The following is a 21,947-nucleotide window of genomic DNA, read 5'->3' on the forward strand; positions in this document are numbered from 1 at the left end:
GTGTTTTGTATTTTTGACTATCAATATGCATAGCTAAGAACTTCATTTGGACAACTTTAAAGGCGAATTTTCTCAATATTTAAATTTTTTTGCACACTGAGATTCCAGATCTTCAAATAGTTGTATCTCGACCAAATATTGTCATATCCTAACAAGCCATACTTCAATGGAAAGCTTATTTATTCAACTTTCATGTATACTGAACATCATCATAAATAAAATTAACCACACACACACACACACACACACACACACACACATATATATATATATATATATATATATATATATATATATGATGCATCAAATATATTAATATATGTATCAAATTATTTCATATATATTATTCTAGTTAATTGAGATAATGCTACATTTCATAATAAATTGAAATAAATAAATATAAAAATAAATACGTATTCTAATATATGTATTGCCCCTAACTAATTTTAATGCAGCTACTGAATATTTTTATTTGCATATTTAAATGTACAATTTTTTATATTATTTACATCAATGAAAATTTATTTTTTCCACTGATTTACTGTAGGTGAAGAAAAAATGCTTGAAATATCAACTATTACAACACTAAATTAAAATGCACAGGGTTTGTTTAGCATATCTTGTGTTAACAAATTTGGCAAACATTTTGCATCTCTTTGTAAACAGTTTAATGGATCAATGGGTCATATGTGATATTATGCAACATTTTATTTATAAGAGGTTTTGGCCTGTTATTGTTGCCCTTAACGGGAAAGTTCACCTTAAATTGAAAATTTTATCATCATTTATTGTCATTTCCTTCCAAACTTATATGATATTAGTAGTGCTGGGCAACAATTAATCATGATTAATCTCATCCAAAATAAAGTTTTTGTTTATATATGTGTGTGTGTTGTGTATATTTAATATGTATATATAAAGACACACACACATATATTTTAAAAATGTATTTACATGTATATATTTATATCCATATAATTTATATTATATATAAATATATTTAATATATAAACATAACATTTTCCTTAAATATATGCATGCATTTGTGTATTTATGTATACATAATAAATATAAAAGTACATATACACACACACACATATTATGTTCACAAAACCAATATTTTAGATGTGATTAATTATCCACAATTTCCACCTTTAATTTTCCTTGCCTCTTTAAGATATATGTCATATCATTTTAAGTATTGGACCAATATATTCTAATAAGTGGCTCAGATGTTTTATTTCAACATTGTATTTACCTTATGAGTCATGAAACATCACATTTTTCATTTTTCTCCCAGAAGGACCACATGTTAAAATATGGTGCTTTCTTATAAGCATCACAATTTAACCTGAATTATTGCACAGCACAAAAAGTCAGAAAGCAAAGTTAAATAGTTGACTCATGAGCAGGCCATCACCTACGTGTTGAAGATGTTTTCATCATGACCTTACAGACTGAGGAGGTGACCCTGCCCAAAGCTTTGCATGCTGATTTCCATGTGTTCCATTCATGCCAGTAAATGTGTTTAGACCCTCCAGAGGCACACAGAGTCAGAGTGAAGGAGACTTCATGCAGAGGACACTGCTGTCAGAGATGGCCATAAAGTGAGTCCCTGATTATTAATGATTCCATCCGCATTCTTATTTTTAAATGATATTAGCGACTAATACGCTTGAATTTACAGCTCACAAGGAATTTCAGATTCAAAGGATTTTTAAATTGGGGATGTTATTGGCAGAATGCCATTGGATTAAAATGCTAGGATTCTGTAATCAATATGTTTGAAATCAGCTTCACCAGTGAAGGATCTCCATGTAATTTTCAAGGGTAGATTTTGTTGCTTTTCTCAGGAACCCGTTGATGATGTGGACTCTTGGGGCGAGTCCATCGAGAAGCTTCTGTCCTGTAAATGTAAGAAAAATCATCTCTGAATATTTTCTGTTGGTACTGGAATGAATATTGTGTGCAGTCCATTTAAGAAAAAAATATAAATATTACTTCTAAAGAATGTGGCTAATTCATAAAAGGGAAAAAAATCAGTTACAAAAATGCACGTTTGTTTAAATAATTATTCTAAAAAATAACAAAAACGTAATATTTTATATATATATACACTACCAGTGAAAAGTTTTTGAACGGTAAGATTTTGATTTTTTTTTTTTTAAAGAAGTCTCTGTATTTATTTGATCCAAAGCAAAAACAGTACATTTTAAAAACATTTTTACTATTTAAAATAACTGCTTTCTAATTGAATATTTTAAAATGTAATTTATTCCTGTGATTTCAAAGATGAATTTCTAGCATCATTACATCAGTCACATGATCCTTCAGAAATCTTTCTAATATTCTGGTTTGCTGCTCAAAAAACATTTCTAATTATTATGTTGAAAACAGCTGAGTAGAATTCTCTAAGGTTTCTTTGATGAATAGAAAGTTCAGAAGAATAGCATTTTTATCAGTTTTGATCAATTTAAAGCATCCTTATTAAATAAAAGTATTAATTTCTATAATTTATTCCCTCAAAAAATTATACTGACTCCTGCTTTTGATAGTATAGTGTATAATGTTACAAAAGCTTTTTATTTCAGATAAATTCTGATCTTTGGATCTTTCTATTCAGAAAAGAATCATGAAAAAAATTTACTCAACTATTTTAAATATTGATGATAATAATAATAAATGTTTCTTGAACAGCAAATCAGTGATTTCAGTGATCATGTGACACTGAAGACTGGAGTAATGATGCTGAAAAAAATACATTTTAAAATATATATTCAAATAGTAAAAATATTTCGAAATTTTACTGTCTTTGCTTTACTTTGGATAAAATAAATACAGGCTTGGTGAGCAGAAGAGACTTTTTTCTTTCTTTCTTTATTTATTTATTAACCATATTTATTGAGAAAAGGCTGTTTCTTTTGTTTTATTATTAAATATAATTTTTTTAAACATAATATTTAGACAATAATTTGTAGATTATTACGCAGTCGATTTGTAAGATGTTGGAGTTTTTTTGGCATAATGCAAATGTAAAAAAAATAAATAAATAAAGAGCTAATCTGTCATTGTAGACACTAGTCAAATTATGTTTGACTGACATGTTTTTCAAGGTTCAAGTGATACACCTCAATCTCTGTGCTGTATAAAGATGTCAAATATTGTATTAATCCCACATGAATTTTAGCTGGTTATATTATGTTCAAAAATTAATACTGATATTTCAGTTTCAACATTTTATTTGTAATAAACTTTCATTTTGGTGTCATGCTGCAGCGGGACAGTCGGCTTTTCAGGACTTCCTAAAGTCGGAATACAGCGAGGAAAACATTCTTTTCTGGCTGGCATGTGAAGAATACAAAAAGATCACAAGTGCACCAGAGATGATCAGCAGGGCAAACCAAATCTACACCGAGTTTGTCCAAACGGAAGCACCCAGACAGGTGAATGGGACGCCTTTTACTAACCTGTGCTGTAACGTTCTACTGAGGGAATCAATTATTCAGTCGTGCTGCTTAAAAGTTCATGAGAGATTCGCTCGCTGCAAGTTTCACTTTCATCCTTGAGGGGGCGCAAACATTCAACATTTGAAGATAGAAATAAGATTTAATTTAATCTTTAAGTACATAAGTCTTATTTTATCCATAACAAAAATTAAAATAATTTTATATTCTCAAATAATGAAATTTTTGCCCCTCTAGAAACCCTCAAACTAAATATTTATTTATTTATGAAAGCCAAAAACTGAAAGAAAAAAATGTCTTGCCTTATTTTCAGGTCAACATTGATTCTGGGACTCGCACAAATATTACAAACAACATCTCGGAGCCAACCCTGAACTCATTTGATACGGCACAGAAGATGATCTTCAGTCTAATGGCGAGAGACTGTTATCCCCGATTTCTGAAGTCTGATCTCTACCAGTCCATTCTGCAAAAGCATGGAATGAGATGACTTCATAATGATGAATCATTAATGTACATCAGCTTTAACTATTGCGTTTTTTATATATATATATATATATATATATATATATTTGGTAAGCATGACCTTTTTAGTTTTGGACTGAAATAGCACATTAATTTCACACATCAAGTTTTTGGAAGGAAAAATATGTTTACAGTGTCACAGAAAGATCTGTTCTAAATTGTTACAATTCTGCTGTTGCCTTTTGTTGTATTTTTCCTGCTTACAGTAAATTAGCTACATCTCACTTAAACTATAACGGGAAAAATTAATGCATCAAAAAACATTCCTTATGGGATTAAAAGGATCTGTTACGGGCCTGAACGAATTTAGTAATTTCCTGGTTATCAGCATACTGTTGAGAAATCAAGAAAAATAAGAAAATGAGAATTTGAATGCTGCTTTTTAAACACAACTTGCACAGCCAATTCATCTATAGTTTATTTCTATAATAGTGCAAACTATCGGTCATACATTTTTTTGTCAAACAAGTTATTATTATGATGATGATGGTGATTGTAGATGATGATGTAATTTTTTTATTATTAAGAAACTTTATTGCTTAGGTTTTCTTATGATTGATGTTATGACCGTCAGGAGGAAATTTGTAAAATGATTTTAAAGAACCATTTAAATATGATCACTTTTATGCAGGAACATCCTGGATTGCTTCTATAAAAAGATGAAAAAAAATATAAGTACAAATACATATAAAATTTAAATAAATGAACATAAAACATGAAAAATTGTGTGAGCACTTTATGTAGAATTTTTATATATATATATATATATATATATATATATATATGACCCTGGATCACAAAACCAGTCTTAAGTAGCATGGTTATATAAATAAAAAATACATTGTGTGGGTCAAAATTAGCAATTTTTCTTTTATGCCAAAAATCATTTGGGTAAAATATCATGTTCCATGAAGATATTTTGTAAATTTCCTACAATAAATATATCAAAACTTAATTTTTGATTAGTAATATGCATTGCTCAGAACTTCATTTGGACAACTTTAAAGGCGACTTTTTCAATATTTTAATTAGTTGCACCCTCAGATTCCAGATTTTCAAATAGTATCTCAACCAAATATTGTGCTATCCTAACAAACCATACATCAATGAAAAGCTTATTCAAAGCTGATGTATGTATCAAAAAACTGACACTTATGACTTGTTTTGTGGTCCAGGTCACAAAAAAGAAAAAACACACACACACACACACACACACACACACACACACACACACACACACACACACACACACACACACACACACACATGCATATATGGGTCAAAAACTTTAAGAAAAATTACAAAAGTGATTTTATGTCCATAGAAAGCACATTAAATGTAAATAAAGTACTATTCCTTTTTACTACTTTTACCCCCGGTTTCACAGACAAGGCTTAAGCCTAGTCCTAGACTAAAATGTAAGTCTGAGCTGTTTCAACTGAAAGAAACGTGCACTGACTGATCTAAAAATATATCTGTGCCTTTGTTTTGTCTCAAGATGCACAACAATAATTTTTTCTAAGCATGTTTACAAAAATTACTTAAATATTGTAATTGAACTATCTGCTAATCCTGGTTTAGTCTAAGCCCTGTCTGTGAAACCAGGCCAATATGTTTAAATTTAAATTTCATTTTAAATTTAAAGTTTTTGGAGAATAAAATTTAAAAATTTGGGTGAAATAATGTTACATTGTAATTCAGTGTAACAGTGTCTATGTAAAGATTCAAACAACATGCTTATTCTGACTTGTACATATTAAAATATATAAAAGATTAAAATAAATAGAAGAGTAAAAAAAATGTACTGACTAGTGGGCAAAACCTAGAATAGTGGCAAATTTTAAAAATGTAGAATTACAACTAATTAGTATTTAGGTTGAAAGTAAATCATCTTTTAATATGTCATAAATTGATTTTTGTTGTAAATATGCTTGACAAGATGGTTACACTGAATGACATTTTAGTGGGTGTCTGTAAATTTCTGTGAATTAGGGGAAATGTATGTTATTTATTTTTTGCTAACAAAAACAAAAATGCAATTAAATGAAACAAAAAACCTTTTCATATTTTTTTTAGAAAAACAACAATTTAAAGCAGTATTACACTTATTGTTTTTTGCTTAAGCTACAGTCTTCAAAATAGCCTACCTTCTTTTATGTTTAAAACGACATGAGGGTGAGTAAATAATGACAGAATTTATTTTTTTAGGTGAATTATCAATTTAATATATTATAACTATTATTATTTTAATGAAATAATACTCTAAATAAGAAATTAAATCTGCCACCAGGTGGCGGTGAATGTCTTTCATTCGATTCGTTCAAATGGCTGATTTATTCAGGAATTTAGTAAATGATTCAAAACGCAAATTCATTCAGAAATTAAACACTGTTGCTCGGAGACGTGCAGTGTTGCCAAGTCCGCGGTTTTCCCTTGGAATTGGGATACTTTATACTGTTGCCATGGGTTGTTTTTCATGTCCGCAGGTTGTAGCAACCCCAATAATGTAATATTTGGAATGATCGTTTTACCAGAGGGAACCCACCATAAAACGTGTATTTTACCCCCTGGAACGCAATTTTTACCAGGGGACCCCCTCGAAAGGCGATTGGGCTACTTTTTGGCGCAAGTTTTGAGTAGCAAATGGGCGGGTTTTGTTGTGAAGACCTGGCAACCCGGGAGACGCGCAACAATTCTGCTATGGCTTCAAATGCAATATGTTTTCTGCAAAATTGAGAAAAACACGTAATATCAACTTCTTATTTACTCAACTGTTGTATAAAACCACATTTAAACTCGTGATAGATTGGGACAAAATCAGCCCTCCTGCCATTTGTAAATGCACATTTCCATTGCACATATACATTTTGTAAATTTTTGATATGTATCTATACATTTGTAAATTATTATTTGTTAATTCCTGCTTTAATCAGCTACCTGTATATTATGTTCGTATCAATCTGCAATATTTGATTATAGTTAACAACAACCTGCATACTATGATCATCTATTTGTACATTCTACTTGTTAATAGCGCCTGTAAATTATGTCCACAATACTTTCATCTGTAAATAATTTCCATAGTTTCTCCCTGTACACATCTCCCATTAGTGCACTTATAACTTATAAATTACCTATATCCTGCACTTGCTGCTTATTGCACTCCTGGTTAGACCTAAACTGCATTTCGTTGCCTTGTACTTGTACATGTGTAATGACAATAAAGTTGAATCTAATCTAATCTAATCTAATATTGCTCAATGCTCTTACTGCCCATGCTCGTGCCTGCATTGTGTGAAATGTGAATGATAAATATCAGACAAAAAAACATACAGGGCTGTTTTTGCACCAATATCTTGAATGTTAGGTCATAGCTGCATTCATAGAGTTGTTCCCCTGCCTCACCGGAAGTTGTACCCACAGTTCTTTTTACAGTAGTGCCTCAATGAAAACAGGTGGATAGTGTATGCAGTACCATTCGCGTTGCAGCCACAAAGATGTATATATTACCAGGAGAAGCCTACCCAGGAGTGACTCTGGACAATCTAAGGTCAGTGAATTAACTAGGAGGTCTGAGACTGTGGTTGGAGCAGCGATTTATTTGTGCAAAATACAAAAAACATATACTTGACTTTACAAACTTCACCACAAGGTGGCGACAGAGCATTACAATGAATCATTTTCTGTAGTACAGCAACCCCAAATTGAACTAAAGCACACAAGCGCAAGAAGAGTTTTAGATTTGACCATTCAAAAGTTTCCTCTCAGTAAATTGTGTAAAACATCAATGTTTCTTTATCATCCTTAGACTTTTTTCAAATTCTATCACAGTCATTTCAAACATTGATGGTGGAGATGGCCCTATGGAAATGCAAAGCCTGCTGTTATTTTAGGCCCTCGCTAAACATAATTACCCATAATTTACCCATTTGCAAAAGACATGCGTATATAAATAGAATGGAGAGAATTTAATATACTCAAGAACAATAGACACAGTAATTCAATGCAAAGTATTCAAATGCGTCTTATTAGAAAACGTGCCTGTTTACCTCCAAATTATTTTAAAAACGATTTGCATTGGTTACAATACAGACATTGGCATGCAAAATACGTGGTTTTACATCAGCACACCTAGAAACAGCAGAACAGTCACATGAAACCAGTAACAACGTCATGTGCTTTCGACCTAAATAGAGAACACTACCATCAACCTAAATTAGGTGTGAGTATCAGCTGCTTCAATAGCAACTGAGGTTTCAAGATAAGCAGAAATTTCAAAAACAGTCAGTCTTATGATGCTTTAGGTGGCTAATTTTTGATTATTATACAGTCAGCTTACTTTTAAATTGTTTAAAGATTAAAGATTAAGTCTTAAGCAACTAAGAGAGACAGTTGAGGGTTTGCACAACGCTAAAAGTCGGTTTTGGTTTTTTTGGCCTTAGTGGTTGGCAATTTAACAGACAGACATTGCGTACGTGTGTGTCTGTGTGTGTGTTAGTACACTCTTGTGCACCGCAGTGGCTTCCTCTTTTGTGCTTATCATTTCTTTAGTGTACATTCATATCCAAAAAGGAAACATGAGAACATGTTTCGGTAGACATGATGTCATACATGGTTTCTGGACCCTCTTTATCTTTATAGCATCCTCTTATTGACAATGACTAAAGTGTTACTGTTAATTTAGATGTTTCTTGTAAATCATAGGTATCTTTTTTTCAGTAATTCATCTTATTTATTGTTTTATAATTAGCAAATAAACTCATGGGCTACTTGTTTTCCTCCACAAATCATATTGGGGAAATACTTGTTTGATTTCTTTTTAAATCACTTCCTTCTAAAACTCTTTTTCTGCCTGTCCCAAATAGCATGCTTTATGTAATCTTACAAGACTGTAGGGTGGCCCATTCATCATGTTAGGTTTCAAAAGGGTGCTCATGAGTATACTTCCACTGGGCCCACACTGAGGCAAGTTTCTCTGCAGACTTCTACCTGATAGTTGAAGCTACATTACATGACAAAAGTGTAGATTCAAAGGAAGAAAGTGAGGGCTTAGTATGGTTGTCACTTAGGATAGGGCCAATGCATGGCTGGATCTGGCATACCAGGAGTTTTCCTGATGGGCAGACACACTTTGTTTTTTTCAATGACAGGCCCATCATGCAGGGACAGCTGCCCACTGGTTTGTATTGTATTGCTTCAACCCTGGAAATTTGTGGAAATACAGTGCCTTGCTAAAGTATTCACCCTTTTTCACGTTTTATTATGTTGCTGCCTTATGTTAAACTGTTTTAAATTTTCTTTTTTTATATCAATCTACACTCCATGCACCATAATGACAAAGCAAAAACAAAATTGTCACAACTTCATAAATGTATTAAAAATAAAAAAAACTGAAATAAGTATACAACATAAGTATTCATACCCTTAACTCAGTGCTTAGCTGAAGCACCTTTACAGCCTCAAGTCGTTTTGGGTATGATGCAACAAGATTTCCACATCAACAATTATCTGCCATTCATCGCCTCACCTCTTCACTTCTCAAGCTCTGTCATCTTGTATGGTGGCTGGCAGACATTTTCAGGTTTCTCCAGTAATGTTTGATTGGCTTCAAGGCCAGGCTATGGCTGGGCCACTCAAGGACATTCACAGAGTTGTCTATAAACCACTCTTTCTGTGTGTTTAGGGTCACTGTCCTGATGGAAGGTGAACCTTTAGTTCAGTCTGAGGTTCTGAATGCTCTGCACTGGGTTTTTATTAAGGCTATCTTAATATTTTGGTGCATTGAGCTTTTCTTCTACTCTGACGAGTCCCTAAGTCCCTCCCACTAAAAACAGCCCCACAGCATGAGGCTGCTACCAGCACACTTTACTTTTGGGATGGTACTCTGCAGGTGATTGAGCTCTTTTTTTTTTTCTTTTTTTTTACTTCAGGGCTCTGATATGCACTTTCAGCTGTTAGACCTTTTATTAAAGGGGTCATTGGATGCAAAACTCACTTTTACATGTTGTTTGAACATAAATATGTGTTGACAGTGTGTGTACACAACCACCCTATAATGATAAAAATCCACCCAGTGGTATTTTTTAATCTTTATAAGTAATATCCCCTTTTTCAAATCAAGCCATTCTCAGCATCTTGTCTGTGTGACATCACACCAACCAAGGCCGCTCCTACGATAATTGATTGACACTGCCATCTTACCTTAGACACGCCCTGAGTGAGCTGAAAACTGAAAAGTCTGCCATTGTGTCGACTCTGATGCAGAGAAAGACAAGATTGTCTCCGATTGAGCAATTGAGGTGTTTTGTTGTTGGATGTAAAAGTGATAATAGCGGTCGTCATTTACTCCTGAAATCCGAACCGCTGAAGATGCAGAGGATTAACATTACTTTCGTTTTTGAAGGAAATGCGCCCGGCGATCTACGTAAATGCATCTATATTCACGCAAATCATTTGTTATGCAGCTTTACCTACAGAAGAAGTAAGTATAAGGGTATTTTATGCATCTTTGTAAATCGCCTTTCTTTATAATGTGCTAGTTAGCAAGTTTTGTGGCTAAACGCGGCTGAAGTAAACCTTACGGCTCGTCACCCCACGGCAGAGAGGGGCGGGGGGAGCAGAACTCATTAGCATTAAAAGACAAATACAACAAAACAGCTGCTGCTGTGTCTTTTACACTACCTTTTTAACCAAAGTATGTTATAGATTTCTCATTAAGACCATAACCAATCATATCAGCTTGTGGGAAATGGGCATCCGATGACCCCTTTAAGACGTGTGTGCCTTTCTAAATCATACCCATTCAACTGAATTTGCCAAAGTGCAGTACCATCTACAATGAATGCTCCTGGGCTAAATTTCAATTGTCTCAGATAAGGGTATGAATACTTATGCAATGGAATCATTTAAGTTTATTTTTAATAAATTTGCAAAATTGTTTTGCTTTGCCATTATGTGTATGGAGTGTAGAATGATGTGGGGAAAAAAGTAATTTAAAGCAGTTTAACATAAGGCAGCAACATTACAAAATGTAAAAAAAAATTAAATAAAATTAAGGGGTACAAATACTTTCGTAAGACAAAAACAAATTCTCACCGGAGCTTACACTAGCCCTATGTCCTACCCCATCATCCACGGGAATGCCACTCTCTCGTGAATGTGCGTACAACAGTTAGCGAAAGCTAGAGATTATGGTTTATAAAGTTAAAAAAATATATATTTTTCTTACACAAATGCATCGATTCGCTTCACAAGGCCATTATAAACCTCCTGGAGCCATGTGGAGCACTTTTCATGATAGATGGATGGACTTTATTGGACTTCAAAATCTCAGCAGCCATTCACTGCCATTATAACACTTGGAAGAGCCAGGACATTTTATAATATAACTCCAATTGTATTTGAAAGAATAAAGTTATATACACCTAGGATGGCTTGAGGGTGAATAAATCATAGGGTAATCTATCCTCTTAATGCTGACCATGATAGAAAGGTGCCAGAACACAAAGTGCAGCAGACTTGGTGTTCCTTAATGGCAGTGGCCTTTTTCATCGAATAATGCACCCACCACACTGCAAAAACTGTTCAGGACTGGTTTGAGGAACACGTCAAGTGTTCAAGGAGTTGGCTTGGCCTCCCAATCCCCAGATCTCAATCACAATGAGCATCTATGAGATGTGCTGAACCATCAAATCCAATCCAAGGAGGCCCCACGTTGCAACTTACAGGACTTAAAAATTTGCTGCTAATATCTCGATGCCAAAACCCACAGAACACATCCATAGGTCTTGTGGAGTCCATGTCTCAATACATCCGAGCTGTTTTGGCAGGGCGAGGGGACCTGCACGATATAAGACAGGTCATTTTAATGTTGTGGCTGATCAGCATATGTCCTCACCGCAATTTTTATTATTGAGTCCCATAAACCATTAGTCTGTTTTTGTGGGTCATGAGACGAAGTTTGATACTAATCACTGAACAAAAGTAATAGTGATACCTGCCCTAGTAAACACAAACGCATCTGCATGTAATGTTTCTATGTTTTTTCACAGCACGTGTACAGAGAGTGCTGCTTTGCATCAAGAACAGAGAACATTTCCATGCTTGCGCCTTAGGCAAGAACACTGTCACCTCCTGTGGTCCTTTTGTCTCTCGCGAAACTGTCTGATACTGTGTAATGGACAAATCAATGCAAATCGCATCTGATATCAGACTGTGTTTACTCATAGTTTGTTCTAAGATGATACTATCACTGAAGTTCTGAGAAGACGTTGGATTTTGTGAGAAATAACAACCAATAAATTATATAAGAGGGCAAGAACAAGTCACAGTTAAATTCATGACAGTTTAAATTCATGACAAATGGAGTTGCAATTGCAGTTTCCTGTCTGACACTTTCAGTTTTAGTCATTCTTTTCTCAGCTCTCATTCTTGATTAACTAGTGGTACACAAGAGGAAATGACTGCACACATTAGGATGTAAATTGTGAGATGCATGAAAGTTAAAGGGTCTAAAAAAATTTTCAAAATTTCCCAAACGATGATGCTTGCTTATTATATTATGCCTGTAGGTTTACGAGAAAATTTTCAATTTTGAAGCACCAAGCACCAAGGTGATGAGGACTGACTCAGGTGTTGAGCGTGATGATAGTTTTGCCGCATGTTAAGGACATCTTAGTGTCCTTTACATAAAAGTCTTGTAATTCAAGATGCATATCAGTTTCCATGTGCAAGGTCAAACCAAATGCTTTGTTCCTTTCCACATTGGAAACATCAGTACCACATATAGCATGCACTGCAGGGTCCAAAACCCACACACTACTCATCTGGCAACTACACCTTAAGAAAAAGAGTCCACATGAAATCATAAAGTCATTGCATTAGACACAAAACACCAAACCAACAGGCATCTGCAAATGATGCTAGAGCTTTTCTCAGAACTGAAGCCATTTTTGCAATGATTTGTAACAAACTGGTTTCAAGGTGATTTTAGTGCATGTACTGCATAAAGTCAGTTCTCCTCAAGTTCACACAGGTGTCCTAACAAAACAACCACAGGTGTGTTCCATCACAATAACTATGAACATGATCCACTTTAATTTCTTTTGTATAATGCTTTATTTATTCATTCATTCATTCATGATTCCCCCAAAACAGTGTAAACAAAACTGCAATTTAAAGGAGTTAAAACCCTGAAAATGAATTAAATTTAGGTAGTTATGATCAGGACTGATGTTGAAAAATAAATCTATGTCAGTGAAAGCAGAAAAAAATTAAATATGTAAGCCTGGACCACAAAACCAGTTTTAAGTATAGGTAAATTTGTAAGAAAAATGCAGCCAAAATGTATAGGCCAAAAATTATTAGGATATTAAGTAAAGATCATGTTCCATGAAGATATTTTGTAAATTTCCCTCTTGTAAAAATATAAAACATTGATATATGGTTTGTTAGGATAGGACAATATTTGTCCGATATACAGCTATCTGAAAATCTGAGAGTGCAAAAAAATCCAAATATTGAGAAAATCGCCTTTAGAGTTGTCCAAATGAAGTTCTTAGCAATGCATATTATTAATCAAAAATTAAGTTTTGATAATGTTACGATGGGAAATTCACAAAATACCTTCATAGTATATGATCTTTACTTAATATCCTAATGATTTTTGGCATAAAAGAACAATCGATAATTTTGACCCATACAATGTATTTTTGGCTATTGCTATAAATACACCCATGCTACTTAAGTTCTGTGGTCCAGGGTCACATAAATGATGTGACCATTTTCGGTTAGTCTATTGCAGTAAACTTTTTTTTTTATATAAAAATAAGTAGATAAAATAGAAAAAGAATAGAGAATGCTAGTGCTAGAGGGTCAGTTTCAAGTGATTTTGTGCCTCTTTGAGATGGCTCTATAATGCACCCTTTATTTGCAGAACGCAAGCTTCTGGAAGGCACATAAGTCTAAAGAAGTAAATTTAGGTAAAGGCCCTGTTGAAAAAACAGCATATGCTGGTTAGGTATGTTTTAAAGCATGGCTGCTGGTTTGAGCTGGTTTAAGGCGGTCCTTAGCTGGTCTTGAGCTGGTTTAAGATGGTCCTTAGCTGGTCATGTGCTGGTCCTAAGCAACTAGCTTCTGCTCAGGACCAGGTTAGGACCAGCACATGACTAGCTTAAACCAGCTCATGACCAGCACATTACAGTTTAAACTAGCTCATTGATTTAAACCAGTGAAAATTTATGAACTTTTCGGCTTGTTAAAGACCAGTCTTGCAGCTGCATTCTGGATTAGTTGTAGAGGTTTGATAGAACTGGCTGGAAGATCTGTCAAGAGAGTGTTGCAATAGTCCAGCCTGGATAAAACAAGAGCTTGAACAAGTAGTTGTGCATGTTCAAAAAGAAAGGGCCTGCTCTTCCTGATGTTAAATAAAGCAAATCTGCAGGACCGGGCAATTTTTAGCAATGTGGTCTGTGAAATTCAGCTGATTTTCAATCACAACTCCAAGGTTCTTGGCTGTCCTTGAAGGTGTTATGGTTGATGCAACCAGCTGGATGGTTAAATTGTAATGAAGTAATTAGTTTGCTGAAACCACAAGCAGTTCTGTCTTTGCCAAGTTTGAGGTGAAGGTGATGGTCCTTCATCCAGCAAGAAATGTCTTTTAAGACATGCTGAGATATGATGTGCACAGCCATTTTTCTGAATGACAGAACGTAGTGATGCCATGTAAACAGAGAAGAGAAATGGTCCAAGAACTGAGTCCTGTGGCACCCCAGAAGCTAGATGTTGCGACTTGCATTCTGTTGTCCCTTCAAGTACAGTTTGCAATATGTTTTTGTATCTTATGACATATATACAGAGAGATTAAAAAATGATTTGATCCCCTGCTGATTTTGTACGTTTGCCCACTGACAAAGAAATTATCAGTCTATAATTTTAATGGTAGGTTTATTGTAACAGTGAGAGACAGAATAACAACAAAAAAGCTATAAATTGATTTGCATTTTAATAAGTAAAATAAATAAGTATTTGATCCCCTATCAATCAGCAAGATTTCTGGCTCCCAGGTGTCTTTTATACAGATAATGGACTGACATTAGGAGCACTCTTCTAAAGGGACTAATCCTAATCTCAGTTTGTTACCTGTATAAAAGACACCTGTCCACAGAAGCTATCAATCAGATTCCAAACTCTCCACCAAGATTGTAGACCTACACAAGGCTGGAATGGGCTACAAGACCATCGCCAAACAACTTGGTGAGAAGGTGACAACAGTTGGTGCGATTATTCGCAAATGGAAGAAGCACAAAATTACATGTCAATATCCATTGGTCTGGGGCTCCATCCAAGATCTGACCTCGTGGAGTTTCAATGATCATGAGAACGGTGAGGCATCAGCCCAGAACTACATGGGAGGATCTTGTCAATGATTTCAAGGCAGCTGGGACCATAGTCACCCAGAAAACAATTAGTAACATACTACGCCATGAAGGACTGAAATCCTGCAGCGCCCGCATGAATGTACAATCCCATCTGAAGTTTGCCAATGAACATCTGATTAATTCAGAGGAGAACTGGGTGAAAGTGTTGTGGTCATATGAGCCCAAAATCAAGCTTTTTGGCATTAACTCAACTTGTCGTGTTTGGAGATAGAGGAATGCTGCCTATGACCCCAATAACACCATCCCCACTGTCAAAAGGAGGTGGAAACATTATGCTTAGGGGGTGATTTTCTGCTAAGGGGACAGGACAACTGCACCGCATCAAAGGGACAATGGATGGGGCCATGTACCCTCAAATCTTGGGTGAGAACCTCCTTCCCTCAGCCAGGGCATTGAAAATGGGTCTTGGAAGGGTATTCCAGCATGACAATGACCCAAAACACACGGGCAAAGCAATAAAGGAGTGGCTCAAGAAGAAGCACATTAAGGCCCTTGAGTGGCCTAGCTAGTCTCCAGACCATAATCCCATAGAAAATCTGAAAATCTGAAAATCTGAGGGAGCTGAAGGTTCAAGTTGCCAAACGTCAGCCTCGAAACCTTAATGACTTGGAGAGGAACTGCACAGAGGAGTGGGACAAAATTCCTCCTGAGAATTATGCAAACCTGGTGGCCAACTAAAAGAAACGTCTGCCCTATGTGATCACCAACAACGGTTTTGCCACCAAGTACTGAGTCATGTTTTGCAAAGGGGTCAAATACTTATTTCACTCTTTAAAATGCAAATCAATGAAATGCATTTTTCTGGATTTTTTTATTGTTATTCTGTCTCTCAATGTTCAAATAAACCTACCATTAATACAGACTAATATAGACTGATCATTTCTTTGTCAGTGGGCAAACATACAAAATCAGCAGGGGATTAAATATTTTTTCCCTCACTGTAAATTATATATTTGAAAAATAGTTTGCCTATATATACATATTTCTCTTAACAAGTCAAGTCTGAACAAACAAACAAAAAACAGAAGTGAAACCATTGACTTGAATGGGGCTTTTTTCTTGTGTTATAGTGACATGCCTCAATAGACAATGCATTATTTTCCTCTGCAAAAATCCCTAAACCTTGGGACCGTTCATTTTTTAAAATTTTACTTGGATTTCTGCAAAATCAGATTTCTTAGGAACCCACAAGCAAATGTCCCTGCAACTCCAAGGATTAGCTAACTATCAGTTTTTGTTGTTACCTGTTTGGGAACCATTCTGGAACTCAGTACTGAATAAACATCTTGAGATATTGTGAGATAACTAAACAGAGATTGCAAACTGAGATTTTCCCTGTCTGAAACCTGCAAAATCTTCCTTGATTCATGCTCTATTTGGCATGTAGGGAATCATTTGCGACAGCAATGGTATCATGCATGCTTGTAACCAAACTTTTTTTGCAACTCCTTCTTTTGATCAGCTACAACAAAATAACACCTTTTCGAAGACACTATTAACTCTTGCAAGGTTTTATGAAACTATATAGTGGGCGAAGGGTGTCTTCTATATACTTTCAGATGCCTGTAAGTGCATTTTACTTTGCTGAGGACTAAACATATGATACAACAAAATATACTGCTGCTATTTAAAACATTTAAGATATTTATGACTGTGTCAAACAGTTGGTTATTGTAGCCATCAGTTTCTTAAAATACACCATAGTATATTAACGATGGAAAAGTTAATAACACTTGCAAACAAGACTTGTATATCAAAAAAGTACTGCCATTGTTTTTTTGCTAAACACAAACAGAGAGCTTGTACATATGAGATCTGATGCAAAAGTCAGCATTTGCTTATCTTTCTGTGAACTTTCCAGCCTGATTTGCATCTCTGCATCTACACAGCCCTGCTGAAGCTGGTTTCATAGACAGTAACACTGTTGCGCCTGTCTAAGCTAGTTAGCGTCACCCTCTAAACTTCCTCTTGGTTGTGGTTATGTGATGCTAAAACTGATGACGCCAAGACAAGGCGGTATAAAAGAGTTGTGAGAACAGCCCGCTCTTATTAACTGAAATAACCGAAACACAACAGCACGGCAACACACATCAGCACCAGAAAAGTTTATAAGATGCCAACCATATTGTCACCTTCAAGTGAAATAGAGAACATGAACAAGGAGGATAAACCAGTCAATTCCCGGTAAGTGTTGTTTATTGTTGTAGTTACTTTTAAAATGTGAGTTAAAATCAGTATATCATGGAACTTGTGCTTTTGTCATATGAATTTAACTGAAAAAATCTCCCTCTTTAGGAAACTAGACAAGTGGCGTTTCCGTCGCCCGTTGACTGACAAGTAAGCTACTTTCACTTTACTTTTTACTCTTATAATCACTATTGTGTTCAGATTGTGTTGTCATTTGAACATCCACTCACTATGTTTCATTCAAACAGATTGAACCCTGGTGAAACCCTGCTGTGGTCCCAGTCCCTGGAAAACCTTCTTGGATCCAAATGTAAGTGGCATACACATTATTTATTGAATCTAATGCACTTGACATTATGCACACATACCTGTGTGAAGGTTGTGTTCATAAATACATGTTATCACAGCATTCACGACCACATCTTTTCCATTGCGGTTTTAATTGACGTTATGCAGGTCAGGCCAAAAATGCAGAAACAAAGCCTATGCTGTTTACCAGATGGTCAGATAGCTAGATGAAGTAACTGATCTGAACTGGTGGTACATGTATGCAAAACAATAGAGAAAAACGGCTTCTGTTTTACAAAGAGCTATTTGGACTCATAAGTCACACCTAAAAAGGAAATGGCAGTATTATTGTTTTCACATAAATATTATGTAGCACAGCTGTTTGCAACTGTTAACGTTGATTATAATAAATTATGTTTGTCAAGCAGAAAATCAGCTTATTAGAATGATTTCTGAAGGATCATGTGACACTTATGACTGGAGTAAAGAAGCTGTAAATTCAGCTTTGCATCACAGGAATCAATTACATTTGAAAATATATTCAAACAGAAAACAGTTATTTAACATTGTAAGAATATTTCCCAATATTACTGTATTTTTACCAAATAAATGCAGCGATAGATATATATATATATACACATACATACAGTACACTGCCATTCAAAAGTTTGAGATCTCTTATGCTCATCAGGGTTGTAATATTATAGCAATTTCTAAAATTGGTTTCCTTTTTTAATATATTTTAAAATATAATATTTCTATGACACAGCACTGAATTTTCATCAGCCATTACTTTAGTCTTCAGTGTCACATGATCCTTTAGAAATCAATCTAATATGCTGATTTATTATCAATGTTTTGAATAAAAGCATCTGCTAAATGAATAAATCAATGGTAGAAACTGTTGTGGTGCTTAATTTATTTATTTATTTATTTTTTTTGGAACCTATGATACTTCAAAATAGAAATTATAAATATTTTCTGACTATATAAGTCTTTACTATCACTTTGTATCCATTTAACACATCCTTGCTGAATAAAAGTATTAATTTCTTTAAAAAATAAATACTTTTGACGACCCAAACTTGTGAATAGTAGTGTATATTGTATCACAAAATTTCTATTTTGAATAAAATCTGCTCTTATTAACTTTTTATTTATCAAAGAATCCAAAAAAAATTATCACAGGTTCCAAAAATATATTAAGCACCACAACAATTTCTTACATTGATTTATTCATTTAGCAGACGCTTTTGTCCAAAACATTGATAATAAATCAGCATATTAGATTGATTTCTGAAGGATCATGTGACACTGAAGACTAAAGTAATGGCTGATGAAAATAAATAAATAAATAAATAAAATGCATTTTAAAGTATATTAAAATAGGAAACTAATTTTAGAAATTATGTGTGTATTTTTGCTAAAAATGCAGTAATATTGTGAAGTATTATTACAATGTTAAATAAATAATACTTCCATTTTATTTTAGGATACTGAAAAAATATCAAAGGTCCCAACAAAAAAAAAATAAAGCAGCACAAATGTTTTCAACTTTGAGTATAAATCAGCATGTTAGAATGATTTCCGAAGAAAAAAATGATATTTTAAAGTATATTAAAATAGAAAACTGTTATTGTAAGTTGCACTAATATTTCACTAAAAATACAGTTTTTCATGTCAAAATATTTTTTTGCGAAACCAGTTTTGTGTTCCAATTTGTAGTTTTGAGAGCATATTTGCATACATACATTATTTATTATAAAGTACATACGCTTTTATTATAAAGAAGAAGCACTTTGACACCAGCTGGCTAAAAAAAAAGAAGTTAGCTCTGAGAGCTGCCGCATTGACGTAAAACACATGCCTTCACATTTAGCAACTGATTAACCCTGTGGTTTGTTCTTATAGATGGCACGGCCACTTTCCACACCTTCCTCAAATCCGAGTTCAGCGACGAGAACATCGAATTTTGGCTGGTTTGCGAAGACTTCAAAAAACTCAGGAGCTCCTCCAGACTCTCCTCAAGGGCCAAGAAGATATTTGAGCATTACATCAAGGCAGAAGCTCCTAAAGAGGTAAGCACAGTGTGAACTGAAGCTCTCCATGTGGTTTTATTAATCAATAGAGTAATCAATCAACGTCAGTATGTATATCTCACTGCTACTTTTCAATCTCTTTTCAGATAAACATCGACCACATCACCAGAGAGCTTATCAAGCAGAATGTCCAAGCTCCCACCAGAGTGTGTTTCGATGAAGCTCAGAGGATTGTGTACGGGCTTATGGAGAGGGATTCCTACCCCAGGTTTCTTCGGTCAGACATGTACAGATCACTTCTGGAAACAGTCTCACAACGGATTAAGGTCTGAGAATATTGCGAATGACTGACAGTTGGACACCAAACACATTTGTGGGACTATTGGTGCAATGGACAAGAAGGCCATGGAGTAATCAGGGCTTTGCACCGGATCCACATAAAAGCTTGAATAAGCTATTGTTAATATGTACTGTATTACACTGCTCTATTGTTCTGCGTGGCTGTGGGATTTACAAAGAGAAATTAGTTTTTCTGTACAGCTCACCTGTGATGAACCACAGGAGATCTGAAACGTGCTGCAACCACAGGAACACCATATGGACCTTATTTAACTTTATTACTTTGATGAGTGTCGATTTGGTTTAGCATGAGATGCCTTGGAAAAATACTAATGACATTTTCAAAACTATGTTTTTAATATTAAGTCATAACTCATAAGCATCAACAATTTCATGTGACATGAAATGATCTGTAAATATGCAATGTACAGAGCAAATGTAAATACCATTCTTTTTGCATCCAGTGGGACACTTACGGATTATCAATAACATCTATAACAAACCTAGCAATTTCATTTTATTTCTTAGATTTCTAGATTGAATATATTATTTCAGGAGGTCAACAAGTAAAGAAAAATGGTGGCTTGTGTTTGCTGGATGCATTGAATTAAAACTGATATCTGACTTGTGAACATGTGAAATCCAGGCTGTCTGGATGTAATTTTTTAAGAGCCGTTTAATAACTTAATAAACACAACTGCAAATAGAAAAGTCATTCGTTGTTGTTGTTTTTAAATTTGCCATGGTTTAAAGGTGTGACTGTCACTGCATTAAATAAAGAAAATACTGAACCAAGTGACATTTATTTAAAAGGAAGTAACACTTCTCCAGCAAAACTGCAGATAAAAACACATTTAACACATTCACATTTAGAGACATTTAATAATCTAATAAATAGAAATGCAAAAAGAAATCATTTGTGGGTTTTTTTTAATGGAGAGGCCTCAAAAACCTATTTGGAAACCAAGATTTAAAGGTAATAATATCACATTGAACTAAATGACAATTGTTTTAAAGAAAGAACCCTTTTGCAGCAGCATGTTAAAAAATGCTGGGTTATTTCAAACCAACTTTTGGACAAATATGGACTAACCCATATTTAGTCCATATTAAACCCAAAGGTGGATTGAAACAACCCTGCATTTTTTTAGAGCGAAAGTAATTTGACAAAAAATATTGTTTGGGGACCAAATCTCACAATTAAATAGCTAATAGCTACAACATTAGCCTCAATAAACTTCTAATTAGCTGTGTATTAATAGTCAGTAGTTGTTAGGTTTAGGTATGGGGTAGGAATAAAGGATTTAAATGATTCTTTAAACTAACTCAATTCAATTATGGACAGTGGTTCCAAACAACCAAATTGTTTTTTATTAACATAAAAGGATTTTTTTTTCAATCTATTCAAAATTATTCTGTTAAGACAACACAATTGAATTAGGAAAATGAATTTGAAATAGCAATGTCCAACCAAATCAATGTAATCAATGTCTTTAACTTAAAACCATTAAGTTTAATCAGCTTGTTTTGGTTTAATAAAAAAATAGGCCAAACAGCTCATAATTTATTCATGTTGCAATGCATGATGGGAGTCATGGATGAGTTCTGATTGGCTACAACATGGTTTTTTGGTGGTCACCATTGTTGTGATTCTCACACTGATTCTT

The 21,947-nt window shown here is 34.3% G+C and overlaps 2 protein-coding genes across 2 annotated transcripts in view; both read left to right on the plus strand.

Moving 5' to 3' along the window:
* The window catches only part of rgs1 (regulator of G protein signaling 1), a 5,090-nt gene extending 1,136 nt beyond the window's left edge, over nucleotides 1-3,954 (plus strand). Inside the window, exons 2-4 of the mRNA XM_073849699.1 lie at nucleotides 1,835-1,914; nucleotides 3,277-3,443; nucleotides 3,778-3,954. Of these exons, the coding sequence (XP_073705800.1) occupies nucleotides 1,835-1,914; nucleotides 3,277-3,443; nucleotides 3,778-3,954 (424 nt within the window). The remainder of the gene's footprint in view (nucleotides 1-1,834; nucleotides 1,915-3,276; nucleotides 3,444-3,777) is intronic.
* Nucleotides 3,955-17,495: 13,541 nt separating this feature from the next.
* rgs13a (regulator of G protein signaling 13a) lies at nucleotides 17,496-21,032 on the plus strand. Its single transcript, XM_073849203.1, has 5 exons — nucleotides 17,496-17,611; nucleotides 17,723-17,764; nucleotides 17,863-17,924; nucleotides 19,814-19,980; nucleotides 20,088-21,032. Exons 1-5 carry the CDS (start codon nucleotides 17,541-17,543, stop codon nucleotides 20,271-20,273), a joined length of 528 nt encoding a protein of 175 aa, XP_073705304.1. The 5' UTR covers nucleotides 17,496-17,540; the 3' UTR covers nucleotides 20,274-21,032.
* The last annotated feature ends 915 nt before the right edge of the window (nucleotides 21,033-21,947 follow it).

This window comes from Garra rufa, chromosome 10, assembly GCF_049309525.1.
Source record: "Garra rufa chromosome 10, GarRuf1.0, whole genome shotgun sequence".
Classification (NCBI taxonomy): domain Eukaryota; kingdom Metazoa; phylum Chordata; class Actinopteri; order Cypriniformes; family Cyprinidae; genus Garra; species Garra rufa.